General features: G+C 44.0%; 1 protein-coding gene across 3 annotated transcripts in view; it reads right to left on the bottom strand.

Moving 5' to 3' along the window:
• Positions 1–23453, bottom strand: part of FKBP6 (FKBP prolyl isomerase family member 6 (inactive)) — a 32205-nt gene extending 8752 nt beyond the window's left edge. For all 3 annotated transcript variants that reach the window (XM_072837447.1, XM_072837446.1, XM_072837448.1), the window contains exons 1-8: positions 23300–23453; positions 23090–23207; positions 22573–22662; positions 21643–21845; positions 20297–20416; positions 10675–10869; positions 10441–10550; positions 8224–8316 (exon numbers count right to left, since the gene is read on the bottom strand). In XM_072837447.1, coding sequence (XP_072693548.1) covers positions 8226–8316; positions 10441–10550; positions 10675–10869; positions 20297–20416; positions 21643–21845; positions 22573–22662; positions 23090–23207; positions 23300–23356 — 984 coding nt within the window. In that variant the 5' untranslated portion in view covers positions 23357–23453 and the 3' untranslated portion in view covers positions 8224–8225. The remainder of the gene's footprint in view (positions 1–8223; positions 8317–10440; positions 10551–10674; positions 10870–20296; positions 20417–21642; positions 21846–22572; positions 22663–23089; positions 23208–23299) is intronic.
• Positions 23454–23618: the final 165 nt, after the last annotated feature.

Here is a 23618-nt window from a genome sequence, read left to right as displayed (position 1 = left end):
AAAAAAAAAAGAAAAAAGCCTGTTAACTCTTTCCCTGAGGCTGCCCATGCAAAATGGCTCAATCATCTTAATTCTACAGCTCAAAGGCTTCAGCTTAAGTATGGAAAGCGGAGAAAAAGAAATTCCTAAACATCTAAGAGAGGGAGAAAAATCCAGGGGCACCCAGCGGTAACACTCCAAATGAAAAAAGCCGATGAATATACTTAAAGCTTCAGATATCATCTGAGGTTTAGATTTAGATTTCGGATCCAATGAAAATGGTCACAGTTGTTTATATGTAAGTACAAGGACCTCCATAGGGAAAGGGTCTTATTCTCTGAGCTTCATTCCTTCCCAAATCTGCGAAGTGGAAACGATAATTTCTCCCTCAGAAACACTGGGAAGATTAATTGGTTTGTGAGTATTATGAAGCACTACAGACATAGAATAATGCTCAGACCCTAGGAGAACTGTTGAAAAGCCTTTACCCTGAGCACTTCTGCTCACTCAGTTACAGACCTTGGCTTACTCTCTCAGGTCAAACATAAGCATAATATAAATTCCAAAAACCATACAGAAGCAGTGACGCACATAACTATATACATACTCAAAACAGCTGGAAGAACATATTTGAACTTATATAACATTTAATTAACATCCTTCACATAGAAAGGGATTCTTACAAATCAATAATAAAAAAGACCCAAGAGAAAAACAGGCAAAGGAGATCAACAGGCAGTTCCGCATAAAGAATATCGATGGCCGATAAAAACACAAAAAGCTGCTCAACTTCACTAGAAATTTGGGATATACAGATTAAGATGACATAGCACTTGTATCCACTATTTCAGGGGGGAAAATCCACCTGAGGAAAAATTGAAGCTGCAAAGCCCCTTCCAGTATTTAAGGATCCTAAAGCATTTGTTGGCTTCCACCCACTCAGCCTTAAGGAGAAGAAGGAGTGGGTACCCTGCCCAGGTGTAAGGACTGCCCAATTTTTCAACTGCTACCTTCTTAAATGTGAATAAGTAACCAAGAAAATACCAACTATTTGTGGAAAGTCTGCAACATGGAAAAGTGAAAAGTCAAATAGGCAGAAAAATAAACATTTCAGAGAACAAGAGAAAATGTACAAGAATGGTCCTTATCTCTTAGAGATACATAGGGAAATGGGAAATCCTGTGGATGAAATGATAGCATTACTGGGATCCATTTAAAATTAACCGTTGGGAGGAAATGTGTGGGTCAGAGATGGAAACGCTGGCTTTATGGTATAATTGTTAAAACTAACTGCTGAATACATGGGAGAATCCTATTCACTCTACTTGTCTGAGACTTTTCATAATAAAGTGATGGGGGGGGAGTGGGATACTATGAAAAAAGGAAATTTGGAAAGATCTTCTGGTTTCAAATATTTGATTGCTGAAATGAATAAAGCCAACAAGGGAGAGTTGGAAAATGAGGTATGTTTTTCTGGAGGGTGAGAGAGGTGGAGAGAAAATGTTAAAGAGACATAAAGGACATAGAGAATCCCTGCAGAAGGTCCAACACCCAATGAACAGGAGTCCCAGATCAAGAGGAGAGGGCAAAAAAGGGAGGAAAATGTAATTAAAGAAATCTGGGATTGCTCAGCTCTCAAGAAACTGAACCTCTAGAATTAAAGTACCTATATAAAGACTAAGCATCTGGGGGCACCTGGACACGCTGTGAAATTTTAGAGAAGGTAAAAACAAAGAAATATACTTTTGCCAACATCTGGAGTTGATGGTGAGGAGCTCTGAAAGGGGAGAGGGGTACTGTTAGAACAGCTGTTCGGGACAGGGCACCGGTAGGGGCGGGGAGCTGTGAGGGCTAGGTGTGGAAGGAGGCACAATCTGAGAGCAGAGATCTTTTAAGTGGGATCAGGCAGGCAACCTAATTAGGGGGTAAATCCTAATAGGGGGATAGTTTCTTTCTTTCTTTTTTTAAAGCTTTTATTTATTTATTAATGAGAGACACACAGAGAGAGGCAGAGACACAGGCAGAGGGAAAAGCAGGCTCCCTGCAGGGAGCCTGATGTGAGATTCGATCCCAGGACCCCAGGATCACCACCTGAGCCACCCAGGTGCCCTGGAGGGGATAATTTCTAATGAGGAAGGGAGCTTTTGACTAGGGGTAGCTCTAAGTGGGGAGGGGGTTGTTTTCATTCTAAAATATATATGCAACTATATGTAATCAAGTGTGAGTTGGACATTTATAAGGAAGTAAAAATTTTATCTCTTATATATCCAATTATTGGATGTTACTTGAGAATATCAGAACAAGGAAGTAAACCAAGAAAAGAGATCCAATAAATAATGGATTCAACCCAGGAGAAAAAAGAAATCCCAGAAGGGCAGTTATGCAGCAAGCCTATGGGATACTCTGTACAGACTGTTACATAAACGGGAGATTTCTAAGGGGGAGGTTCCTGAGAAGAAAGGAGAGTCACAGACTAAATGGTAGAACACAATTTCTGAAGAGGTAATGATAAAGGTTAATAGTTCAAGAAACAAAAACAAATGCAGTTTGAAATGGTAGAAAAAACAAAAGCTCTTAAAAAAAAGAAAGCACAGCATTGGCTTTTCAATTAGTAATATTCTCAGCATACAAGTGGATTATAGGAAATACTGTCTTTAGCTTATGAAATCAGAAACACCACTGTATTATTTTCATTACAATATTCTAACAAAGGGTAATAACAGTGACAGAACTATAAAGGAGCAAAAAAATGATATTGTATCATGTCACAACAGAAGTCGACCAATACAAGTCCAAAACTGACAAAAATCAAGAAATTGCAATGTAAACAGAACATTTAGCTCTTTGGGATGCAAAATATTTAGTTATGCAGAAGAATCCCCAAGAGAAACAGAAGTTAAAATCAGTTTCCTCTGGTAAATGCTTTTTTGTTTGTTTTTTAACTTGGTGGTTTGGGACAAAGGTCCGACTCTGCCTCTTTCACTTACTAGCTACACTACCTTGGCAAGTTAGCCTCATTTATGAATGGAGAGGACACCTATGTTATAGAGATGCTGAATTAATCCACATAAAACATGTAAGACGATGCCTGGCATGTAAAATACGTTTAATATTTTGATCAAAATTAAACTAAGAAAAAAATGAATAAATGGAAGCAACATTACCAAAAACAATCTGGAAGAAAAAGAAGACACATCAGAAGCCAACAACATTAAGATTATGCCTAGATAAGATGGCCATGAAGGGGAGTCCCCTCAGTCTATCCAACCTACCAGTTAACCTTGTAAACTAGGTTCTACCTCCTTTAGGAAGCCTTCCCCATCACTCCTGGTATGCACCAGGATCATCTTGGAACTCCCAGTTATGCGCTCCCCCAAGCTTCTCTTCTCTAGAACAGTTTTAGTCCCTTCTACCATTGCCCACAGGTCACCCTGTAGAGCATTTGGCATATGGTCCTCCTCCTCCGGCTAAATTCCCACCTAGCACTAGAATTCTCTTGACAGAAAGCACCCTCCCAGCAATTCCAGATGGGAGGCCTCATGCTCCTGCCTCCTTTCCATCCCTGCTTCTGCGTTTACCTCCAGGCTGTCTTTGCCTCTCCAATTCCTGCCACCTGCCAGACTTTGCCCTTCAAATGCTCCCTCCCCCTGCCCTCCTTTAGAGCCTGCTTAGCATGAGCTGGCTGGATCACATCTTGCCCCTCCTCTGATACCTACAGAGCACAGCCAACACTCCAAAGAAGACTGAAATGCTGGGGCAATACCTGATCCACGGCTCACCTCAGCTCTGGATTCCTTGTCTTTTCCCCACCCCTCACATCTGGGTCCAATGCTGCTGCTTCCCTCGCCTGTCTGCCTGCCAGAGCTTCTCTCTGATCAGGAGGCTCCCCCACATACCACTCCTCTTGTGTGCTCTAGGAGTCCACAGACCACCCCGGCCTCTCCAGGAGAGCATGCTCTGCAGACCAGAGCAGCAGGAGCGGGACTGGACTTCTCACATGCCACCAGCACCCACCATAGTGCTTGAGAACAGTCCATGTTCAAGAGGTCCTTGGAGCAGGAGTGAGGAATGAAAAAGGGCCGCCGGTGGCCTCTTCTTTGGCAGCTATGCCTCTCATTTGGTCCAATTTGAACCAACACCATTGCTCTGCAGCCAGGCCTCTCCCACTTCATTTCCCTCTGTGCTTTTTCTAAAGCTAAGCACAAGACTTCATAGGTCATTCCCACTAAAGTACTTTAAGGATGGCAACTACCAAAGGTAGAATGTAGCAGTTGGAAGGACCAGGAAGGTCACCTCATCACAGTCACCCACCTCAAAAAGGGCCTCTGGCGGCTCTGACTAGATAGACCCTAATGGAAACACCCCAGCTCCTAAGACTACTCATATTTCCTCAGAAGAGTGGAAAAGCCTGGCCCAGGAGCAGATGCTCACTACAAAGCATTCTTTAAAAAAAAAAAAAAAAAAAAAATCAGTCAAAAGTAGTACCTTTTCTTTTTTTAGATTTTTTAAATTTATGAGAGAGAGAGAGAGAGAGAAAGAGAGAGAGACAGAGACACAGACAGGCAGAGGGAGAAGCAGGCTCCTTGCTGGGAGCCTGATGTGGGACTTGATCCCAGGTCTCCAGGATCAGGCCCTGGGCTGAAGGTGGCGCTAAACCGCTGAGCCACCTGGGGTGCCCAGTAGTACCTTTTCTGTGTGTGCTCTCCATATTGGAGGAACTTAATGACATGTAAGGTAAGACAATCAGTACATCTTTCATGTGAAGCCAAATTTTCTTTTCCTGTTAGAGGTCTGCTATACTGGTCCTGCCCTTTGGAAATGACAGGATAAAGTCACTTATTTTATGTCAACCATTTAAATAGCTGAAAATAGCTATAGTGCTCACTTTACATCTCTTTTCCAGACACAATAAAGTATGCAAGGGTTGCAGATGCTAGCATATTAGGACAGGAAGGGCACACTCAAACTCTAACTGAAGACCCAGAGACAGAATGAAGAAAAATGTTAGAACACCACTCCAAGTGGTGTTAGACACATACTAACAGTCTCCAGCCACGTTGGCAGTGGTTATAAAAGCTCTCTGGTGCCCTTGATGAAACCACTAGGACTGTGGATAGAGCTATGGGAGGTCTTAACCAAGTAGGTAGTTAGGAAACATTTAATAAAGTTTGAAGATAGCAAATACAAACACCGAATTACTGCCTTCACTGCACTGTGAACCACAGGGAAGACAGCTTCAAAACAGTTTATCAAACACTAGCTTGGGGTTTGCTGTGAACCTTTTAGGTCTTCCAATGTGCATGAGTCAAAAGATTGACTTCCAGCCTGACTTAGCTCATCCCAAGAATACGCCCATCCAGGAGTATGTGTGTTTGATATGCCCTCTGAAAATCCAAACTAAGGAAAAAGATGGTGCTGTGGAAGTCATAATGTGTTTGCTCCCTTGCACTGCTGAGTTGCTGGCAGAGCAGAAACTGCAAGAGATTCCTCATTTGATCTACTGGCTCTACTAGAGTGAGATGAAAGGTCCCACTCAGGAGAACAGTGAGTGTTGCAATAGCTAAATACCCTTGCTGGGCACCTTCCCTTCTGTCTGCCCATTCTCTTTATCCCCTTGATCTCTGGGACAAACAGCTTCTTACTTCACAGTCATTGCCCCCTCCCCTGCCCCCACTCTGTGGCGCTGGGAAGGGGTGCCCCTCATGGGCCTCTACATACTCCAAACAGACCAGAGTCCTGCTTTGGGATTTTTCAAACTGGAGCCCTGGCTCATGCAGGAAGAAGAGCTAGGTGTGGGGTAAGGAAGAGCTGGCTCTCAAATAGAAAGGCTGTGGAAGGGACTCCTGGGCATTCTTTATGGTGGGAGAACATGTGGCAGAGGGGAGACAAGGTCCTTGAGGCCTTCAGAACATTAGGTCTCCACCTGCCCAAGTACTGGCTGTTTGACCAGTCCAATTCTGTGAGCTCCCCAAATCCCTCCAGTGAATCTTTTCTAGCTGCTACTAGCTGAGGACAGGTTTCAGTCACTGGCAAGAATAGGCAACCTCACAGCCAATATGAGAGCCAGCCTGGAGGCTATGGTTTCAAAGAGGCTGGTCTAGCACTTCAGCTGTTTTACACTTGATCCAACCAACATTTACTGAGTGCCTGCCAATCATGTGCCGGGCATAGTTCCAGAGGCTATAAAATACAAAGACCAAAAAAGATATGGTCTCTGATCTCAAAAAATGTAGGAGAGCATGACAGAACACTAAAGACCCAGAGGCCAAAATATGTTATAATCTCAACAGTGGTGGGAAAGGGACAAGAATGGCCATTTTAGACCTAAACACCTGGGACTTAGGAATATCTGGGAAACTACCTAAAAACTCATCAGGTCCAGGGGCACCTGGGTGGCTCAGTCTGCTAAGTGTCTGCCTTGGGCTCAGGTCATGATTCCAGGTCTTGGAATCGAGTCCCACGTCAGGCTCCCCGCTCAGTGGGAAGTCTGCTTCTCCTTCTCCCTCTGCCCCTCCCCCTCAACTCACACATGTTCTTTCTCTCTCTCTCAATTAAACAAAATCTTTAAAAAACTCCCAAATAAAATCTTAAAAAAAACCCCAAACTCATCAGATCTAAAATGCCTCAGAGACAGAGAAAGCTGGGGGTGAGGGGGGTGGGGTAGAGACAACAAGAAGTAGCTGCCCTGATGGATTTTCCAAGGCCTGTTTCCAGGATGGACCCTGGAAGAACTGGGTCTTCGCTAAATGGCAGGACATGCCAGATGACTGTCAAAAATGTCTGGCAAAAAGCCGGCAAAGCTCCCTTCCTGTTGGACATGAACAACAGCCAAAGAGGAGAAGCCCTTTGGCTCATGTCTCAGTTCAGAAGACCTACAAATACTCCAATGTCCCCAAAAGACCTGAAGGCTGAGGTCACAGGGTCGGAATCCATGATAAAGGCAACACTGACTTCAGATACCGTCCGGTTGTTTTTGACAGGGCAGAGAACAGCAGTTTTTAGATCACTTGTGAAAATGGGATGAATAGGTCTTTTCACTGCCTTTCTCTCTTTTGTAGAGAGAGGTAGGTAGCAACAAAGGGGAGATTTATTACCATGAGCCCATTCGGCAGCTGTTTTCTTGTTGCTCCTTGTTTAACTTCTCTCAAGAGAGCAGAGTTAGCTACCCAGCTAAGCAGGTGTTTAAGGCAGGTGATTTTGTTTCCATTAATTTTCTTAAGTAATAGTAAACCAGACTAAAGACTCCGCTCATGAACTCCCACGGAAACCTTAACCCTGTGCCTGCTAGACCACAGGGTGTCTGCTGCAGTAGGAAGGTTAGGTTCTGATCCTGGGTAGTTCTAACTCCTTCTAGCCCCTCATACTAACAGTAAGCAGAACTTAAGAGTCCCTGACCATCCCTGCCTCTCGACATCTGGATTTTGTCTTCCTTAATGTGTTAGATGTAAAGTGCTACTGAAGCTTTTGGGAAAAACCAGATTAAGAAAAGCAATTCCGGGGATCCCTGGGTAGCTCAGTGGTTTAGCGCCTGCCTTCCGCCTAGGGCGTGATCCTGGAGTCCCAGGATCGAGTCCCACGTCAGGCTCCTTGCATGGAGCCTGCCTCTACCTCTGCCTGTGTCTCTGCCTCCCCCACCTTCTCTGTCTCTCATGAATAAATAAATGAAATCTTAAGAAAAAAGAAAAGAAAGGCAATTCCTGGGTGCCTGGCTGGCTCAGTCAGTTAAATGTGTGCCCTCGGCTCAGATCATGATTCCAGGGTCCTGGGATTAATAAGCCCTGAGCAGGAAGCCTGCTTCTCCCTCTGCCTGCCGCTCCCCATACTTGTGTTTTCTATGTCAAGTAGATAGATAAAAATCTTTAAAGAGAAAAGAAAAGGCATTCCTCTTCATTTCAAAGTCCAGATAAACTATCATATTAATGACTATACTCACAGTTCCATGTTCCAAGCTCCTATGAGGGCAAGGTTAACAAAACATAGAAAAAGTTTTTTAATTTTTAAGCTTAATACCTCCTAAACCTATAAATTTAACCTCCAGCTCCAGCTGGACTTTCCAATCTCCACGAGAAGGCCCATGGTATGTGTACTCCACACAGTCACTGTGCCATTATCTCCCACATGAACTTTCTATTCCTTCTATCTATGCTCAATTGTAGACAGCCAGTATTCACTGGTGGACTGAGAACCACCCTTCCATATATTGGACAAAATTCTGAAGCCTTTTTGCTTCAGCCTTTTGATTACCTTCAATTTTCTCCTACTGTAGAGCCGTTATCATTAGGAGTGAACATTCGGTGACACATTTCTTTTTCTTTATCTGTGTAGTCCCTGTAGTAACTGCAGAGAGAAACACACATTAGATAAGTCTATCTTTGTAGGAGGTGACATCTGGTGGCTGGAATACCACATTCAGGTCCAGAAATACAGAAAATCCAGTAGGTCTTGAACTGAATCCAGAGGGGATGGAAACCACGCTGGGGAGGTAGGAGAGCCACGTGAGGCTCCCAGAGGCCACTCAAGAAGCCCTTTGACAAAAAGCCCATAATGTGAAGAGTGCAGCTTTAAAAGTCTGGGAGCCACTGTGAGAGCTGCCAGGCTGAATCTTGTCAAGTGGCCTCATCATACTCCATGGCCTCTACTCTGAGATTTCTGTGCTAAAAAATGGTGAGATTCCAAAATTTCTATGTCTAATTTATGAGTACCCTGGGTAGGATACTTTTATTATTATTATTCTTGGTACCCTAGGTGGGACTGGAAAGGTACTTTTTAAATTTTTATTTTTTAAGATTATATTTATTTATTCATGAGAGACAGGGAGGGAGGGAGGAGGAAAGAGGGAGGGAGAGAGAGAGAGAGATGCAGAGACACAGGCAGAGTGAGAAGCAGGCTCCATGCAGGAAGCTCGATGTGGGACTCGATCCTCGGTCTCCAGGATCAGGCCCTGGGCTGAAGGCAGCACTAAACCGCTGAGCCACCTGGGCTGCCTGGAAAGGTACTTAAAAAAAAAAAGAGAGAGAGAGAGAGAGAGAGAGATTTTATTTACTTATTTGAGAGAGAGCAAGAGACAGCACACACATGTGTGCGCACAAGCAAGAGGAGAGGGAGAGGGAGCAGCAGAGAGATCCCTGCTGAGCAGGGAACCAGACATGGGGGCTAGATCCCAGGACCCTGTAATCAGATGCTTCACTGACTGAGCCACCCAGGTGTCCGACAAGATACTTTTAAAAATCAGAAAAACAGGGGCATCTGGCTGGCTCAGTTGATAGAACACGCAACTCTGATCTTGGGGTTGTTAAGTCTGAGCTCCATACTGGGTGTAAAAATTACTTAAAAATAAGATATTTTTAAAAATTTAAAAAATCGTTTCAGTTAAAAAAGAAAAACACAGAAGAAATTGCTGGACAGTTCTAAAAGGCCTAAAATGTGACAAATGGATCCGAATATAAGAGTTGCACATACCTCGGACTTTTTTTTTTTAACATCAAAAGCTTTAACTAGCAATCTAGTGTAAATGCTTAATGTCAACGAGAGCAATACAGAAGGACCAAAAAAAAAAATCTAAAAAGTGGATTTTGAGGTATTGGAATTACACACTATTTATGTGTTTTTTAAAATATTTTATTTATTCATGAGAGACACAGAGAGAGAGAGAGAGAGAGGCTGAGACGCAGGCAGAGGGAGAAGCAGGCTCCATGCAAGGACCCCGATGTGGGACTTGATCTCGGGTCCCCGGGATCACACCCTGGGCTGCAGGCGGTGCTAAACCGCTTCGCCACTGGAGCTGCCCCTATATGTTAATAATATATTCATTGTAGAAAACTTTGAAAATAATGTCCATAATCACAAAATGTTGTATTACTGAAACACTGGTATGTATGTTACGTGGGTAACAAGAATGTTACCCTATTGGCATGGGTCAGACTGGAAAGACCCCTCTCTTCAGTCTGTTAAGAACAGTGTTTTGTTTTTTTAGATTTATTTATTTATTCATGAGAGACAGAGAGAGAGAAGCAGAGACCTAGGCAGAGGGAGAAGCAGGCTCCTCGCAGGGATCCTGATGTGGGACTCGATCCTGGATCCTGTGATAACAACCTCAGCCAAAGGCAGGCATCCAACCGCTGAGCCACCCAGGCATCCCAAGAACAGTGGTTTTCAACTGGTGACAAGTAGGGAGGAGTAGCTTAAGAACAAGACCCTTTTTACAAATTACATGGGCCCACCTATTTTAGGATGCTTACTTTGGGGATAGGCAGTGGGGAACAGGGAGATGGGAAATGATCCCGACTTAGTCTGGAGGTCTGCCCCACCTTCTCACTGGGAGCTGTTGGTTTAGCGCTTCATAAAGCCAGCTCTAGGGGGCGCTGCCTCCCAACACATGCTAGGCAACATTTCCAAACCATCCTTTTCCCAGATGGTCACTGGCCTCTTTTTTTGGTTTGCACTTCTGCAAACAGGTCTCACCTAGCCAGTTTCTTCAGTTCATTATTGATATCATGATTGAAGGGTTGTTCCTTCTGGGCTCGCACTAGAAAATCTCGGGCCTTCTCATACTCAGTCATGAAAAGACAGGCCTGCAAAGGACAGAGTTTTAAAAACATACTTGGTTAGGAAAGAGCATTTTTCTAGTGCCCAAGTTGAACATCACTGCTTTCTTTTCTTGGGTGCTTGTTCTCAAGTCCCTGGCCTCCAACACACCTGTCCACACCGGAAGAGGGCCTTAGCATTCTTCTGGTCAATGAGCAGAGCCTGTTCTCCATAGCGCAGAGCCGTGGTGGGTCTCTCCAGCCTCAGGTATGTAAAGGATAGGTTAAGGAGAACAAGAAGCTTAGCTGCTTCCACCAGGTGCTGCTCTTCAGGAGGAGCTGATCGTCGGTGAAGAAGCAACAAGGCCTGTGAAGAAGGAAGACAAATACTCAAGATGAAGTACATAATATTATTGAAAGCCCTAAGAATCCAGAAAAAAAATACTAGAGGTAAAAAACAAAAAACAAAAAACAAAAAACAAAACCAAAACCAAAACTGAGCTCAACAAGTTGCAGGACACAATTTCAATATATGAGAGTTAGTTGCATGTCTCTAATCTAGCAGTAAACAATCCAAAAATGAAGACTACAATTCCATTTACAATAGCATGAAAGGAAGCCACAATAAATTTAAATTGCAAGAATTGTATGTTAAAAACTACAAAATACTGAAGAAATTAAAGATGATCTAAATAAATGGAAATACATCCCCCCCCCAAAAAAGAAATACATCCCATGTTCATAGATCAAAAGACTTAATATAGTTAAGAAGGCAATAGTCTCCAACTGATCTACAGATTCAAAGCAACCACTACCAAAATTTCAATAGCCTTTTTTGCAGAAATGGTCAAGCTGACCTGAAAACTTGCATGCAAAATCAAGGGATGCCAAATAGCCAAAATATTTAAGAAGAGAAAATGGAAGACTCACACTTTCAAATTTTAAAGCTTATTTACAAACCTATAGTAGCAAAGCCAGTGTGGTAACAGCATAAGGAAACACATAGGTCAATAGAACAGAACTGACAATGCAGATTGAAAATCCAAAACAAACCCATACTTCTGTAGTCAATGGATTTTCAAGAAGGGGACCAGCCCCATTCAACAGGAAAGAGTAGTATTTTCAATGAAAGGTGCTGGGACAACTGGATGTCAACCTGTGAAAGAGTGAGGTTGGATTCCCACTTCAAGCTACATAAAAAGTTAACAAAATGGATCATAGACCTAAATGTAGGAGCTAAACTGTATCACTCTTAAAACATTAGGTTTAAATCTTCATGACTTTGGATTTGATAATGGCTTCTTAGAAATTACATGAAAAGCACAAATCTCCAAAAGGAGATTAAACGGACTTCAAAAGTAAAAACTTTTGTGTTTTGAAGGATGCTATCTGAACACAAATAAAAAAATAAATTTATTATTAAAAAAATGAAGGATGTTATCAAGAAAATGAAAAAAAATGAAGAAAAGTCACTATAACCATCATTTACTGGTTTAAGCTGATAACATAATGGTTTACTACTGTCATTGTCCAAACCTACAGATAATTCTGTATTTTTTAATAAAAAGATATTCTACATTCTTGAAAAGAAAAAAAACATGAAAACACAACTCACAGAATGGGAGAAGATATTTGTAAATCATATTTTAAAAAAACCTAGTATACAGACAATATAAACGAACTTTTATAAGAATAAAAATACAGAAAACCCAATTAAAAATGGGCAAAGGATATGAATTGACATTTTTCCGAAGACACGCAAATAGCTAATCAACACATTAGTTATCAGGAAATGTAAATCAAACTTATGAGATATCGCTTCACACCCACGAGATATGGCTAGAATTTGAAAGATGGAAAATAAGTGTTGGTGAGGTTGTGGAGTAATTGGAACCATCCTACCATTGGTGGCAATGTGAAATGCTGCAGCAACTATGGAAAACGGTTTGGCAGTATTTCAAAAAATTAAACATGACAGTTACTACAGGACCTAGCACTTGTGCTCCTATGTACAAACCCAAGGAAAATGAAAACCTAGGTCTACACAAGAACTTGTACACCAATGTGAAAAGCAACATTAATCATAATAGCCAAAAAGAGGAAAAAATCCAAATGTCCAGTAACTGATGAATGAACAAAACATGGAAGGATCCACATGACATACTGCTCAATCTTAAAATGAAAAATTTGGTATATGCTACATGGATGAAACTTGAAAATGTTATGCTAAGTGAAAGAAGCCAATGACAAAAACAAATACTGTAGGACTCCATTTATATGAATACCCATGGTACACAGACAAATTCCTAGAGGCATGAAGTAGAATAAAGATTACCGGGGCTGAGCAGCCCAGGTGGCTCAGTGGTTTAGCACCGCCTTCAGCCCAGGGTGTGATCCTGGAGACCTGGGATCGAGTCCCACATCAGGCTCCCTGCATGGAGCCTGCTTCTCCCTCTGCCTGTGTCTCTGCGCCCCACTCCCACCATCTCATGAATTTTAAAAAATCTTAAAAAAAAAAAAAAGATTACTGGGGCTGGAGGAAGGGGGAGAATGGGGAGTTTTGTTTAATGGCTAAACAATGTGTGGGATGAGGATAAAGTTCTAAAAAGGGTAGTGGTGATGCCTGTACAACACTGAATGCACTTAATGCCACTGGCCTGTATATCTGAAAATAATTAAAATGATAAATTTTAGGTGATGTTTTTACCAAAATTAAAAGATAAAAAATTTTAAGACAGAATGGAGTATTAATACACATTACAACATGAATGAACCTTGAGAATATTTTGCTAACTGAAAGAAGCCAGGCATGAAGCACGATACATTTGATGATTCTATTTTACATAAAATGTCCAGGAATAGGCAAATCCATAGACACAAAGTAACATAGGGGCTACCAGGGCATGCTGGGGGAATGGAGTGTAACTGCCAACACGTATAGGGTTTCTTTTTGAGGTGATGAAATGATCTGGAATTAGTGTCGATAGATGCACAACATTATGAATACACAAAAACCCACTCACTTGTACATTTTAAAAATGAATTTTATGGTATGTGAATTCTCTCAACAATAGCAAAGGAAAAAGACATGATGAAGACAAAGTGTGAGCAGCGGCAACGTGACTCACAGGGAGGATTCCTTTTGAAAGAACTGGAAAACACAGCAGGCAAGATGGTGCCATAGGTAGAAAGCCACCAGCCTCCCTTCACTTTCTCTTTCATCTCTAAGCCCTGGGGATTTGTCACATAGTTTCTGTCCATTGCCTTCACACCTTCTGAACTGCTTCAGGTCTCATATCCCCAACTTGAATCTATCCCCTAAGCTCTGGTCCCATTCTTAAACAGAATCATGGGACATTCTGCCACCTGGAAACTGTCTTCTACAGCCACCTTTATCTGGCTACTCTAATCAGTAAGCAAAACTGAAGCTGACTAGCCTCTTTCCCAGTTATTCTTGTTTAAAAAATTCTCAGATGACAAATCTTCAAGTAATGCTATTCTTTGGTTTTCGTTGTCACTTATAAAAAACTTCATCAGGGGCTCCTGGGTGGCTCAGGTGGTTAAGTGTCTGCCTTCAGGTTAGATCAAGCCCCAAGTCAGGCTCCCTACTCAGTGGGGAGCCTGCTTCTCCTTCTCCCTCTGCTCTCCCAACGCCCCGCTCATGTTCGCACTCTATCTCAAATAAAAATCTAAAAAAAAAAAACAAAACAAAACAAAAAAAAACCTTCATCGAGTCTAGTCATTCAGTTCTGAAAATAATTCCACCTGGATGGCTCAGCTGGTTGAGTGTGTAGCTCTCGATTATGTCTTAGATCACGATGTCAGGGTTGTCAGATGATGCCCTGAACTGGACTCTGTGCCGAGCATGGAGCCTGCTTAAGATTTTCACTCTTCCTCTACCCTCCACCCTCCTCCCATCCCCCCAAAATCACCACCAACTCCAGAACTTTTTGTTTTATCTTTATGAGTCCTACATTCTGAAACATTGCTGGATCTCCGTGACAGGTTTAGCTACAACATGCCTAGTGCAGTGCCTAACAAGGAATAAATGTGCATTAACGAAAGTCTGTCCCTTTAACATGTCCTGTATATGGTGGTGTACTGGTAAAGGTTTAACCACCAGCTCCTGGGGGAAAGGGAGCCTATTCCTGTGGTGTATTTTAACCCTGGCTGATTTCAAGCTACCAAAATAACATTAACCGGCTTGCAAAACTTCCTGAGAATTTTCCACTTGGCTCTCAGGAGCTCCTGCACACCACTACCTGCATGCTACTAACTGTTGGCTCTTCCCCAAATAACAATTTTATCACCTCACTCTCCTTTCCACCACTGGTTCCCTTCCATCCTCTTCATAAAGTCCAGATACATCCAAACACATTTTAAAGTCATCTTGAGTCTAATTACCTCACCTTTATCTTCCTGGTATCCTCCAAATATAACCTGTGTTTTAGACTAAGTATCCGCCAACTGCCCCCTGAACAGGCTCTGTTCTCTACCTTTGCTTATTCTTTTCTCCTGCCCAGAATTATGTTCTGCCTCTTTCTCTGCCATTTCATCCCTCTAGACTCAGCTGAAGGCCACTTCCTCTAAGAAGCCACTGCCAGATATTCTAGCCCACAAAAATCTTCCTCCTCTGAAAATCTACAGTACTAGATACTACAGGTATTTCTTAGTTGCTGGAATACATTTTATCTTTCTAACTACATTAAAATTTTTCGAGAGCAAGGACCTTGCCTTCTGCCTTGTGCAGAAGTCTTTCTGCACGTCCACACAAGGCTGAGCAAAAGGCTGGAAACAGTGGCACGCAAATCAATGCCAATCTGCTGCTTTAAAGAATGAGGACATTTCTAACATGAACGTAGCAAAACTTCTGGCTGAGCAAGATAGACTTCACACACGTCCTTTAGGCTCTCCTGCCCTTAGGATTAGAAAAGCAGACTCCAAAAAGAGCGAAGAATAAGAGGCTTGGTAGCAAACCCAGTATGTCAGAATGGATGGCAGAGTCGGGTCTGACGTGGCAGAAAAAGTGCTAATATATGAGGGGCTGGCCGGCAGCTCAGGGTCCTGGGAACTGACAGAACTAGCAATCAGGCTGGCACACAAGTGGCGTTGAATATGGGAGGAGGAACTCCAGTTCCCTCTCACTCCCTGGCCCTATGCATCGAGGTGGCCACGCCTCCCCACCACCTCTGGAATCAGTCTATTTTCTGGAGAAATGGAATCAAAGGAGCTCTGGATTCTGGGACAGCAGGTGATAGGAAGGAGGTAAACCGGCAATGGGCATTAAAGGACAGTTCCAACAACAGCTAGAGAAACCCTCTGTCCTGTCACCTTGCTCAGCTCCCAGGACGCTGGTAGATAGGCATTTATACAGGCAGACGATGGAGTGGGGTGGCTCCTGAGAAAACCACAGGACAGAGAGATGTGAGAGCCCAAAAGATCACACTGCAGTGTGGCCTACCAAGCGCTTGGGAGTTTCTCATCAGCTTCTGATGTCTCTCCCAAGTCCTAATGGGCAGCCAAAGATCCCAAGACATTGGGGGAAAGCCTCTGTGGGAAAGACAGCCTCCCATCTCAGACTGGCTGTCCTCCCATCTTCTACAGTAACAGGATTTTTTTTTGCTGGGCACGTATACAATCAGAACATAAGTATTTGCTAGCCTTCCTTGCAAATGGTTATAGCCAGAAGAACAGGTAATGGAAAACATACCACAGTACAAGGTTCACAGGTGCATACCCTTAGCCCTCTTCCCTCCAGCTGCTTGTAATTTAGAGTCTACCATCCTAAATCACAAGGCCCAGAACTCTCCTCTACAAATGGGAATACAGAGAAGTGGGAGAGTGCTAGGTATCTGAAAACATTGTGGATTCACAGCTACCAACCAGCTCTTGTTTGTCACCTCAAGCCTTTCACATGAGTAAGAAACAGTAACAGTGCCCTAGTGATAGCTAATGAGTCTAAGACCTACTACCAAAGAAAAAAATAAGACCTACCACCAAACCTGATGTAAGTGGACACAGTTTCCTACAGACAAGAAAAAAAACCCCAAGAATGGAGATATTTTTTAAACCTGAAAAGCAGAGAGAAACTTAATTATAACCAACAGTCTGAAAACGTCAGAGAAGGTGACATATGCGTGAAACAAGAACAAAAAGTTCTTGCTGGGGAAAGTTAAAGAAATGAACCACAAATTAGGAAACATGGCAAATAGGGATGCAAATAGGGTGCAGTCAGTTCAACACCCCACTCTTGGGGATGCCTGGGTGGCTCAGTGGTTGAGCATCTGCCTTTGGTTCAGGTTGTAGTCCTGGGATCCTGGGATGGAGTCCTGCATCCGGCTCCCTGTGGGGAGCCTGCTTCTGCCTTTCTTTGTGTCTCTCGTGAATAAATAAAATCTTTAAAACAACAACAACAGGGATCCCTGGGTGGCGCAGCGGTTTGGCGCCTGCCTTTGGCCCAGGGCGGGATCCTGGAGACCCGGGATCGAATCCCACGTCAGGCTCCCGGTGCATGGAGCCTGCTTCTCCCTCTGCCTGTGTCTCTGCCTCTCTCTCTCTCTCTCTCTCTCTGTGACTATCCTAAATAAATAAATAAAATATTTAAAAAAAATAAAATAAAACAACAACAACAAAAACACCTGACTCTTGATTTCAGCTCAGGCTGTGATCCCAGGTTCATGAGATTGAGCCCTTCGTTAGGTCTGTGCTCAGCATGGAGTCTGCTTGAGACTCTTCCTCTCTCCCTCCAAAATGAATAAACAAATCTTGTGTCACCTGGGTGGCTCAGTTGGTTAAGCATCTGCCTTTGGCTCAGGTCATGATTCCAGAGTGCTGGGATCGAGCCCCACATTGGGCTCCCTGCTCAATGGGGAGTCTGCTACTCCCTCTCCCTCTGTCCCCCTCCCTCCACTTGTGCATGTGCACAGGCTCATACTCTTTAGTATTTTTTAAAAATAAAATAAATAGGGACACCTGGGTTGCTTAGTGGTTGAGCATCTATCTTCAGCTCAGGGTATGATCCTGATCAAATCTTGCATTGGGTTTCCAGTGGGGAGCCTGCTTCGCCCTCTGCCTATGTTTCTGCCTCTCTCTCCCTCTCTCTAAATAAAATCTTTAAAACAAATAAATCTTTAAGGAAAAAAAAAAGGGATAGATGGCAAAGAAAATCAAAGATAGCTCCCAGACAATGAAACAACAAGATAACACTGAAAGAAAAAAAAGGGAAAGTAGAAGCTCAATCCAGGAAGTCTAACAATTAACAGAGCCCCCCCCCCACACACACACAAAAAGAAAACACAAACAAGGGCAAATTATCAAAGAAATAGCTCAAGAAAAATTTCCAAAATAGAGGACAAGTTTCCTGAATGAAAGGATACACCCAGGGCTCAAAACAACAAAATTTAGAACATACACCCATGACTGTAAAATTTAATAACACCAAAGGAAAAAAGATCCTTAATCTTTACAGAGAGAAAAGGTCACACAGAAACAGGAACCTAAATGATATCAGACCTTTTAAAAAAGATTTTACTTATTTATTCATGAAAAACATGGAGAGAGAGGCAGAGACACAGGCAGAGGGAGGAATAGGCTTCACACAGGGAGCCCGACGTGGGACTCGATCCCGGGTCTCCAGGATTATGCCCTGGGCTGAAGGCACCGCTAAACCGCTGAGCCACTGGGCTGCCTGATAGCAGACTTCTTGACAGCAATTATAAAAGCTGGAATCAAACAATAATCTTCTAAACCTGAGGAATGGTAACTGGATGCTAAAATTCCTAGAATTATATACTCAGTTATGCCAACTCCCAAGTGTGAGGTAAGTACAAGAATGTTTTTGGAAATGCAAGGATATACTTAATCAACACAAGGGGTAAGCAGAAAAAAGCAACAGTCCATAAACAGAATCACAGGAAAGCCCAGGACAAGTACTCTGAACCAGAGCACTGGAACGTAGAGCGAAAACGCTAGTGAGAACTAGAGATTCACCTTCTGAAAGAAAAAATAAAAGGTGTTAAAAAGAGCAACTAAAGCATGTCCAGTATCAACTCAAATGCCAGAAAAAGCTGCACACAGACTTAGAGGGACCAACTCTGGGGACAAGACCTGGGCAAGAGAACTAATGGTGAAAGGACTGAACTGATCTTTCTTCACTGGGAAGATTTTGCCCCTATGTGAGCAGGTTCTGTACCAAGAAACTTTACAACATTAGTAGCATCTGTGATTCGGGCCAACTGTGAGCCCAAGCCTGTACCTTGATTCTGTCAGCATTCCAAAGGACAACACACTCATGCACTCTGCCTGCCTGTCTTAAGCACACACATAGAAACCAAATTTGTGGCAGATACCATTAGCCACCTACCCAAAATCCATCTCTCTCCTTCTCTAGCATAGCCTCTATTTCATTCAAAGCAGCAGTATACAAATTAAATTGCATTTCCCACCTTCCTACACAGTTACTGGGGTCCACTGAATATGGGTTTGGCTAATGACATAGAAAAGGAAATCACTGGGTCAGGCGGTACTTCCGGAAAGCTCTTAACGTAAGTACACCAGATTCTCTTCCCCTCCCTTCTTCCTGCCTGTGTGACCATGTGATGCTACAGGTTGGAGGACCATCTGGGGATCAAAAACACAAGGATACATTTAAGGGTAGTGGAGCAGAAAGATGGAACGTGGATCCCTGATGGCTTCATGGAACTGACCTACTACCTTGGATTGCTTTCCCTCTCATTTGAAGAAAATTTATATTATGGTTTATTTTCATTAATTAATTACTACTTTAAAGTGAGCACACAAGCTTGTGAGCAGGGGAGATGCTGAGAGAGAGTGAATCCTAAGCAGGCTGCACACAGCCTGATGCAGGGCTCGATCTCATGACCTGAGCCAAAAATCAGGAGTGGGATGCTTAATCGACTGAGCCACCCCATGCCCATAAATCTGGTTTAAAGTACACTTTTTCAAGATTCTGTTGCTTGCAGCTGAATGCAAATCCTGAATGATTTAGTTCTCTTCACAAATGAGACAAAATTAGAATGCTCCTTAGGCTCTAAACTTGGTCCTGTTTGCCTCTAGAACCTAGGGCAGAGTTTGGGATACAGAAAATATTCATATTTGCTGAATGAGTTACAAAGCAAACAGTGAATTCCTGTCAGTACAACCTACGCTAGAAGTCAAACCACAATCCAAAGTCTGGTGGGAATGGAAACACCTCAGAGTTTAGAGAAATCTCTGCTATCAGAGAGACAGAAAATGAAGATGGCAAATGGGATGGAAAGTCAGTTGACAGAAGACCTAACTCTGGAACGAAAGCTTTTAAAGACTTTATACTGAAATACACATAATTACAAAAACAAGTCAACAGTTCAACAAACTTTCACAACCTGAACATACCCATGTAACCACATCCAGACACAAACACAGAACGTTACCGGGCTTCCCAAATCCCATGTCCCCTCTCCCGGTCGTTATCCCCTGGCATGAAGATTTTTTAATGAGTTTTTTCTTTTTTTTTTTTAATTTTTATTTTTATTTATGATAGTCACACAGAGAGAGAGAGAGGCAGAGACACAGGCAGAGGGAGAAGCAGGCTCCACGCACTGGGAGCCCGACGTGGGATTCGATCCCGGGTCTCCAGGATCGCGCCCTGGGCCAAAGGCAGGCGCCAAACCGCTGCGCCACCCAGGGATCCCTAATGAGTTTTTTCTTAATGACTGCATGTAAATAATAGGGACAAACAAGAACTTAAAAAAATGTTGTTAGGGTTTAAGTTTGTACTTCTAAAGCATCCTTACCCGTTTATATCTCACTTTGGCATCATAGAAACGATTTTGGCGGAAAAGGTAGTTGCCAAACTCCCGTTCAGTAGCTGCCACTTTTAGGACCTTCTGAAGTGGAAATTGATCTTGTTGCTCCTGAGGACCAAAGACAAGGACACCCAGCAAGGAAGCTGAAAGCCACACTACCATGATGCAAACGTTAATTACAAATGTGAATTTTTCTCTTTCAGATTTTTGTTTATTGCTGTGTGTGTGCATGTACTGGGCTTCGTGCTCCTGCAGAGGTCATCCCTGTGGCTCCCGGCAGAAGCTAAGGGAGACTGATATTACATGCTCTCGTTTTATGCACAAGAGCAAAAAGGTGGTCTACTCCTCTAGTCCTCCCAGAGATGCTCCCTCAAGAAACATGGTCACGTAGAATTCCAGAAACTGCTGGAACTTGCCAAGCATGGAAAATAGGTCTCACAACCACCACTTATCCAACAAGCATTTAATGGGTCTTTAGTCTGCCTGGGCACCCTACTGGTCTCCATGGCCACAAATGCTGGGTACACGTCAATCACCCACAGAACCTCTTTTCAAACACACATGTCCTAGCCTTGTCCCTGCCCAGAGATTCTCAATCAGGACACCATAGGTGGGCCCCAGGTATTTGTAACAATCTCTGTTTTGTGGAAAAGTGAGAAAAAGGTAAGGGCCCTCACTTGAGGAGGTGACAGTTTAGCTGGGGAGATGTCATAGCCAGATACAAATCTAGGTGGACCTCCAAGGGCACACATACAGACCAGACTGTGTGGGACAGCATGACTGTGAACATGTAAGGCTGCCGAAGAGATTACAAGCCCTAGTTCACGTGATGGGTTACGTGAAAGGCTACAATGAAAAGGTAACATTTAAGTTACGAAGGCAAAGGCCATGTGTCCCCATTTGCCTGGGACTTTCCTAGTCTACACCTGGTGTCCAGTTAAGAATCTTTTCTGTTCTCAAGTATTTTAGATTGGACAATAAAATCTATATTCATCTTAGTCAACCCCTACCAATGTTTGATTTGCTGGAAACCAAACAATGTTGAGAAGCAAATGGTCACGTCTTACACGAAGAACTAGGCAGAGGGTGACTAAAAGCTCACCTCTGTTGGTCTAGAACCCAAGGTCAGGGCTTGGCTTAGAACATCTGCCCACACAAGAAGCACAGCTAAGATGAACACGTACCAAGAAGTAGGAGAACTCCACCACCGCCGCCACCACACAGGAGCCTCAGGGTGGAATGTGGGGCAGAGGATCACCTTCAGGGTAGGGTAATTACCAAAACCACAAACCCATTCTCCCTATAAAATACGATGTCCGTACTCCAGAACTTACAGCTGAAAGGGCACAAAACTTGTCTGACTCAGCAGAGTCCAGGAAGTCAAGCAGCTCAATCTCGAATAGGACAGTGGTGTTTGGGGGGATCAAGGGAGGGCAGCCCAGCGTTCCATAGGCATAGGTTGGTTTGAACAGAAACCTGGCCAGCTCTCCTCTCCGCATGCTTAGAAGGCCCAACTCCATGCCCCAGAGGGTAATATCTGGAAGAAGGGACAAAGAACTTGAAATTTGCTGAGCATCCTGATCCAACGTCATCAATTTCTTCCCCCTGGAAATTCAAATCCTTCCACATACGCCAAGCCTTCTGCATTATGGTCCCAACTCACTTTTCAGTTGGTTTCCCACTACACCATTCCCAAACTTCAACTTCTGTGGGCTCTGCAACAATCTGGCCTACCACTGTTCACGAAGCTCCTTCCTCCTGCGAGGAAGTTCCTCCGGCCTAGCTTTTATCCTGATTGAAATCTTACACAAACTTCAAGGCTTGTTTCAAATGCCCCATTCCTGAAGCCTTTCCTGATCTTCCCAGCTGGAATCAACTGGGCCTTCATTAAGCACTCCCAAAACACTACTTATGCCCCCAGGACCTCACTGGATTCTGTGAATGTGCTCAATCTCCTCCACCACACTAGCCCACTAGTTCTAATCATTTGAGGAGTACATCTTCTCTTTTCACCCTGCATGATAGATGCTAAACCCTCAATAAATGTTCAGTTAACAAATGAACACGCACCATAGTTCTCAGGATGCAAAGATAACGTTGCCAGGTAAACCATCACCCGAGTGTCTAGACCTCAAGGGGAAACGTGGACAAGAAGGGCATGGTTTAGCAAAAACCCACCTCAGAAAAACCAACTCAAAGTCTTTCATGCCTTGAAGAATTCCCTCAAATATTTCCTTATTTTCCAGCTGCTCAGCTCAACTTACCCTCTCCAAGTTTCATCAGCCGGGGGGTTTTCCTAAAGCAATTAGAATCAAAAGGCTTATCCATGTGCTCCAGATATCCAGAATATTTCACTAGGACAGAAGAAACGGTACAAGAAAATAAACCAGGAATGTGCACACCTCCTTATCAACTGTTACCAAAAAACAACAAGAACAATAACAACAACAAAAAGGATGAAATTCAATGTGCTTTGCCTGCCACCCTGATAGAAAAAAACCTTTGCTCAACGTTTGGACGCCTGCCCTTTGGCTGATTCAAGAGCTTGGCTGGTGGGCCTCAGCGTCCCTTGTTCACGGTGGCCTCATGCAAAGGAGCGATGGGTTCCTTCGCTTTCCCTTAAAAACCCGAATTGTAACAAAATGAGCGAGTTCCACCCTTTTTGTTTTTATTATTATTATTTTTTAGACACAGCCTTCCCCTCCCCACCTCCCAAGGTAAGGTACAGAAAACCGTTAAGGCCCAGCACTCCGCCACTGTCAGCTAGGAGGCAGGTGGTACCTAGCACGGAAGCGTCCGGGGTCACCAGCTCTCCAGCACCCTCTCGGATGACGTCCTTCAGCACGCCCCGGTCCCCCGAAATGTCCAGCATCCTCCGACTTAACCTCTCATACGGTGACTGGCAGGGAGAGACACAAGACCTCAGAGCGCCGGCTTGCACCCCGACTCCCGAGCCCCGCGCCCAAGACTCCACAGCGCGCAGCCTCTCACCTGGCCGGAAGCGTTGTCCCCTTGCAGGACCCTTGGGCTCCGCGTGCTCCCCCCCATCCCCAGGCGGCCGGGCCGCAGCGCTCGCCCTCAACCCCCTCGCCTTCCCAGCAGTGGCCCAGCCACCCCTTTATAGCCGGCGCGCTCCCGCTCCCGCTCCCGCTCCCGCTCCGGCTCCCGCTCCCGCTCCGGCTCCCGAAGGCGGCTCAGCTCAGGGGCCCCGCGCTCAGCGTTCAGGGCCAACCGCCGCCAACCGCCTGCCCGGGGGCCTAAGGCAGCGCCCTGAGCACGCGGCGGGGACTCACGGCACGTGGCAGGGCAC

This window comes from Canis lupus, chromosome 8 (genome assembly GCF_048164855.1).
Source record: "Canis lupus baileyi chromosome 8, mCanLup2.hap1, whole genome shotgun sequence".
NCBI classification, from domain to species: Eukaryota; Metazoa; Chordata; class Mammalia; order Carnivora; family Canidae; genus Canis; species Canis lupus.
The sequence above is the reverse complement of the archived record's forward strand: the minus strand, read 5'-3'. Positions and strand labels throughout refer to the sequence as shown.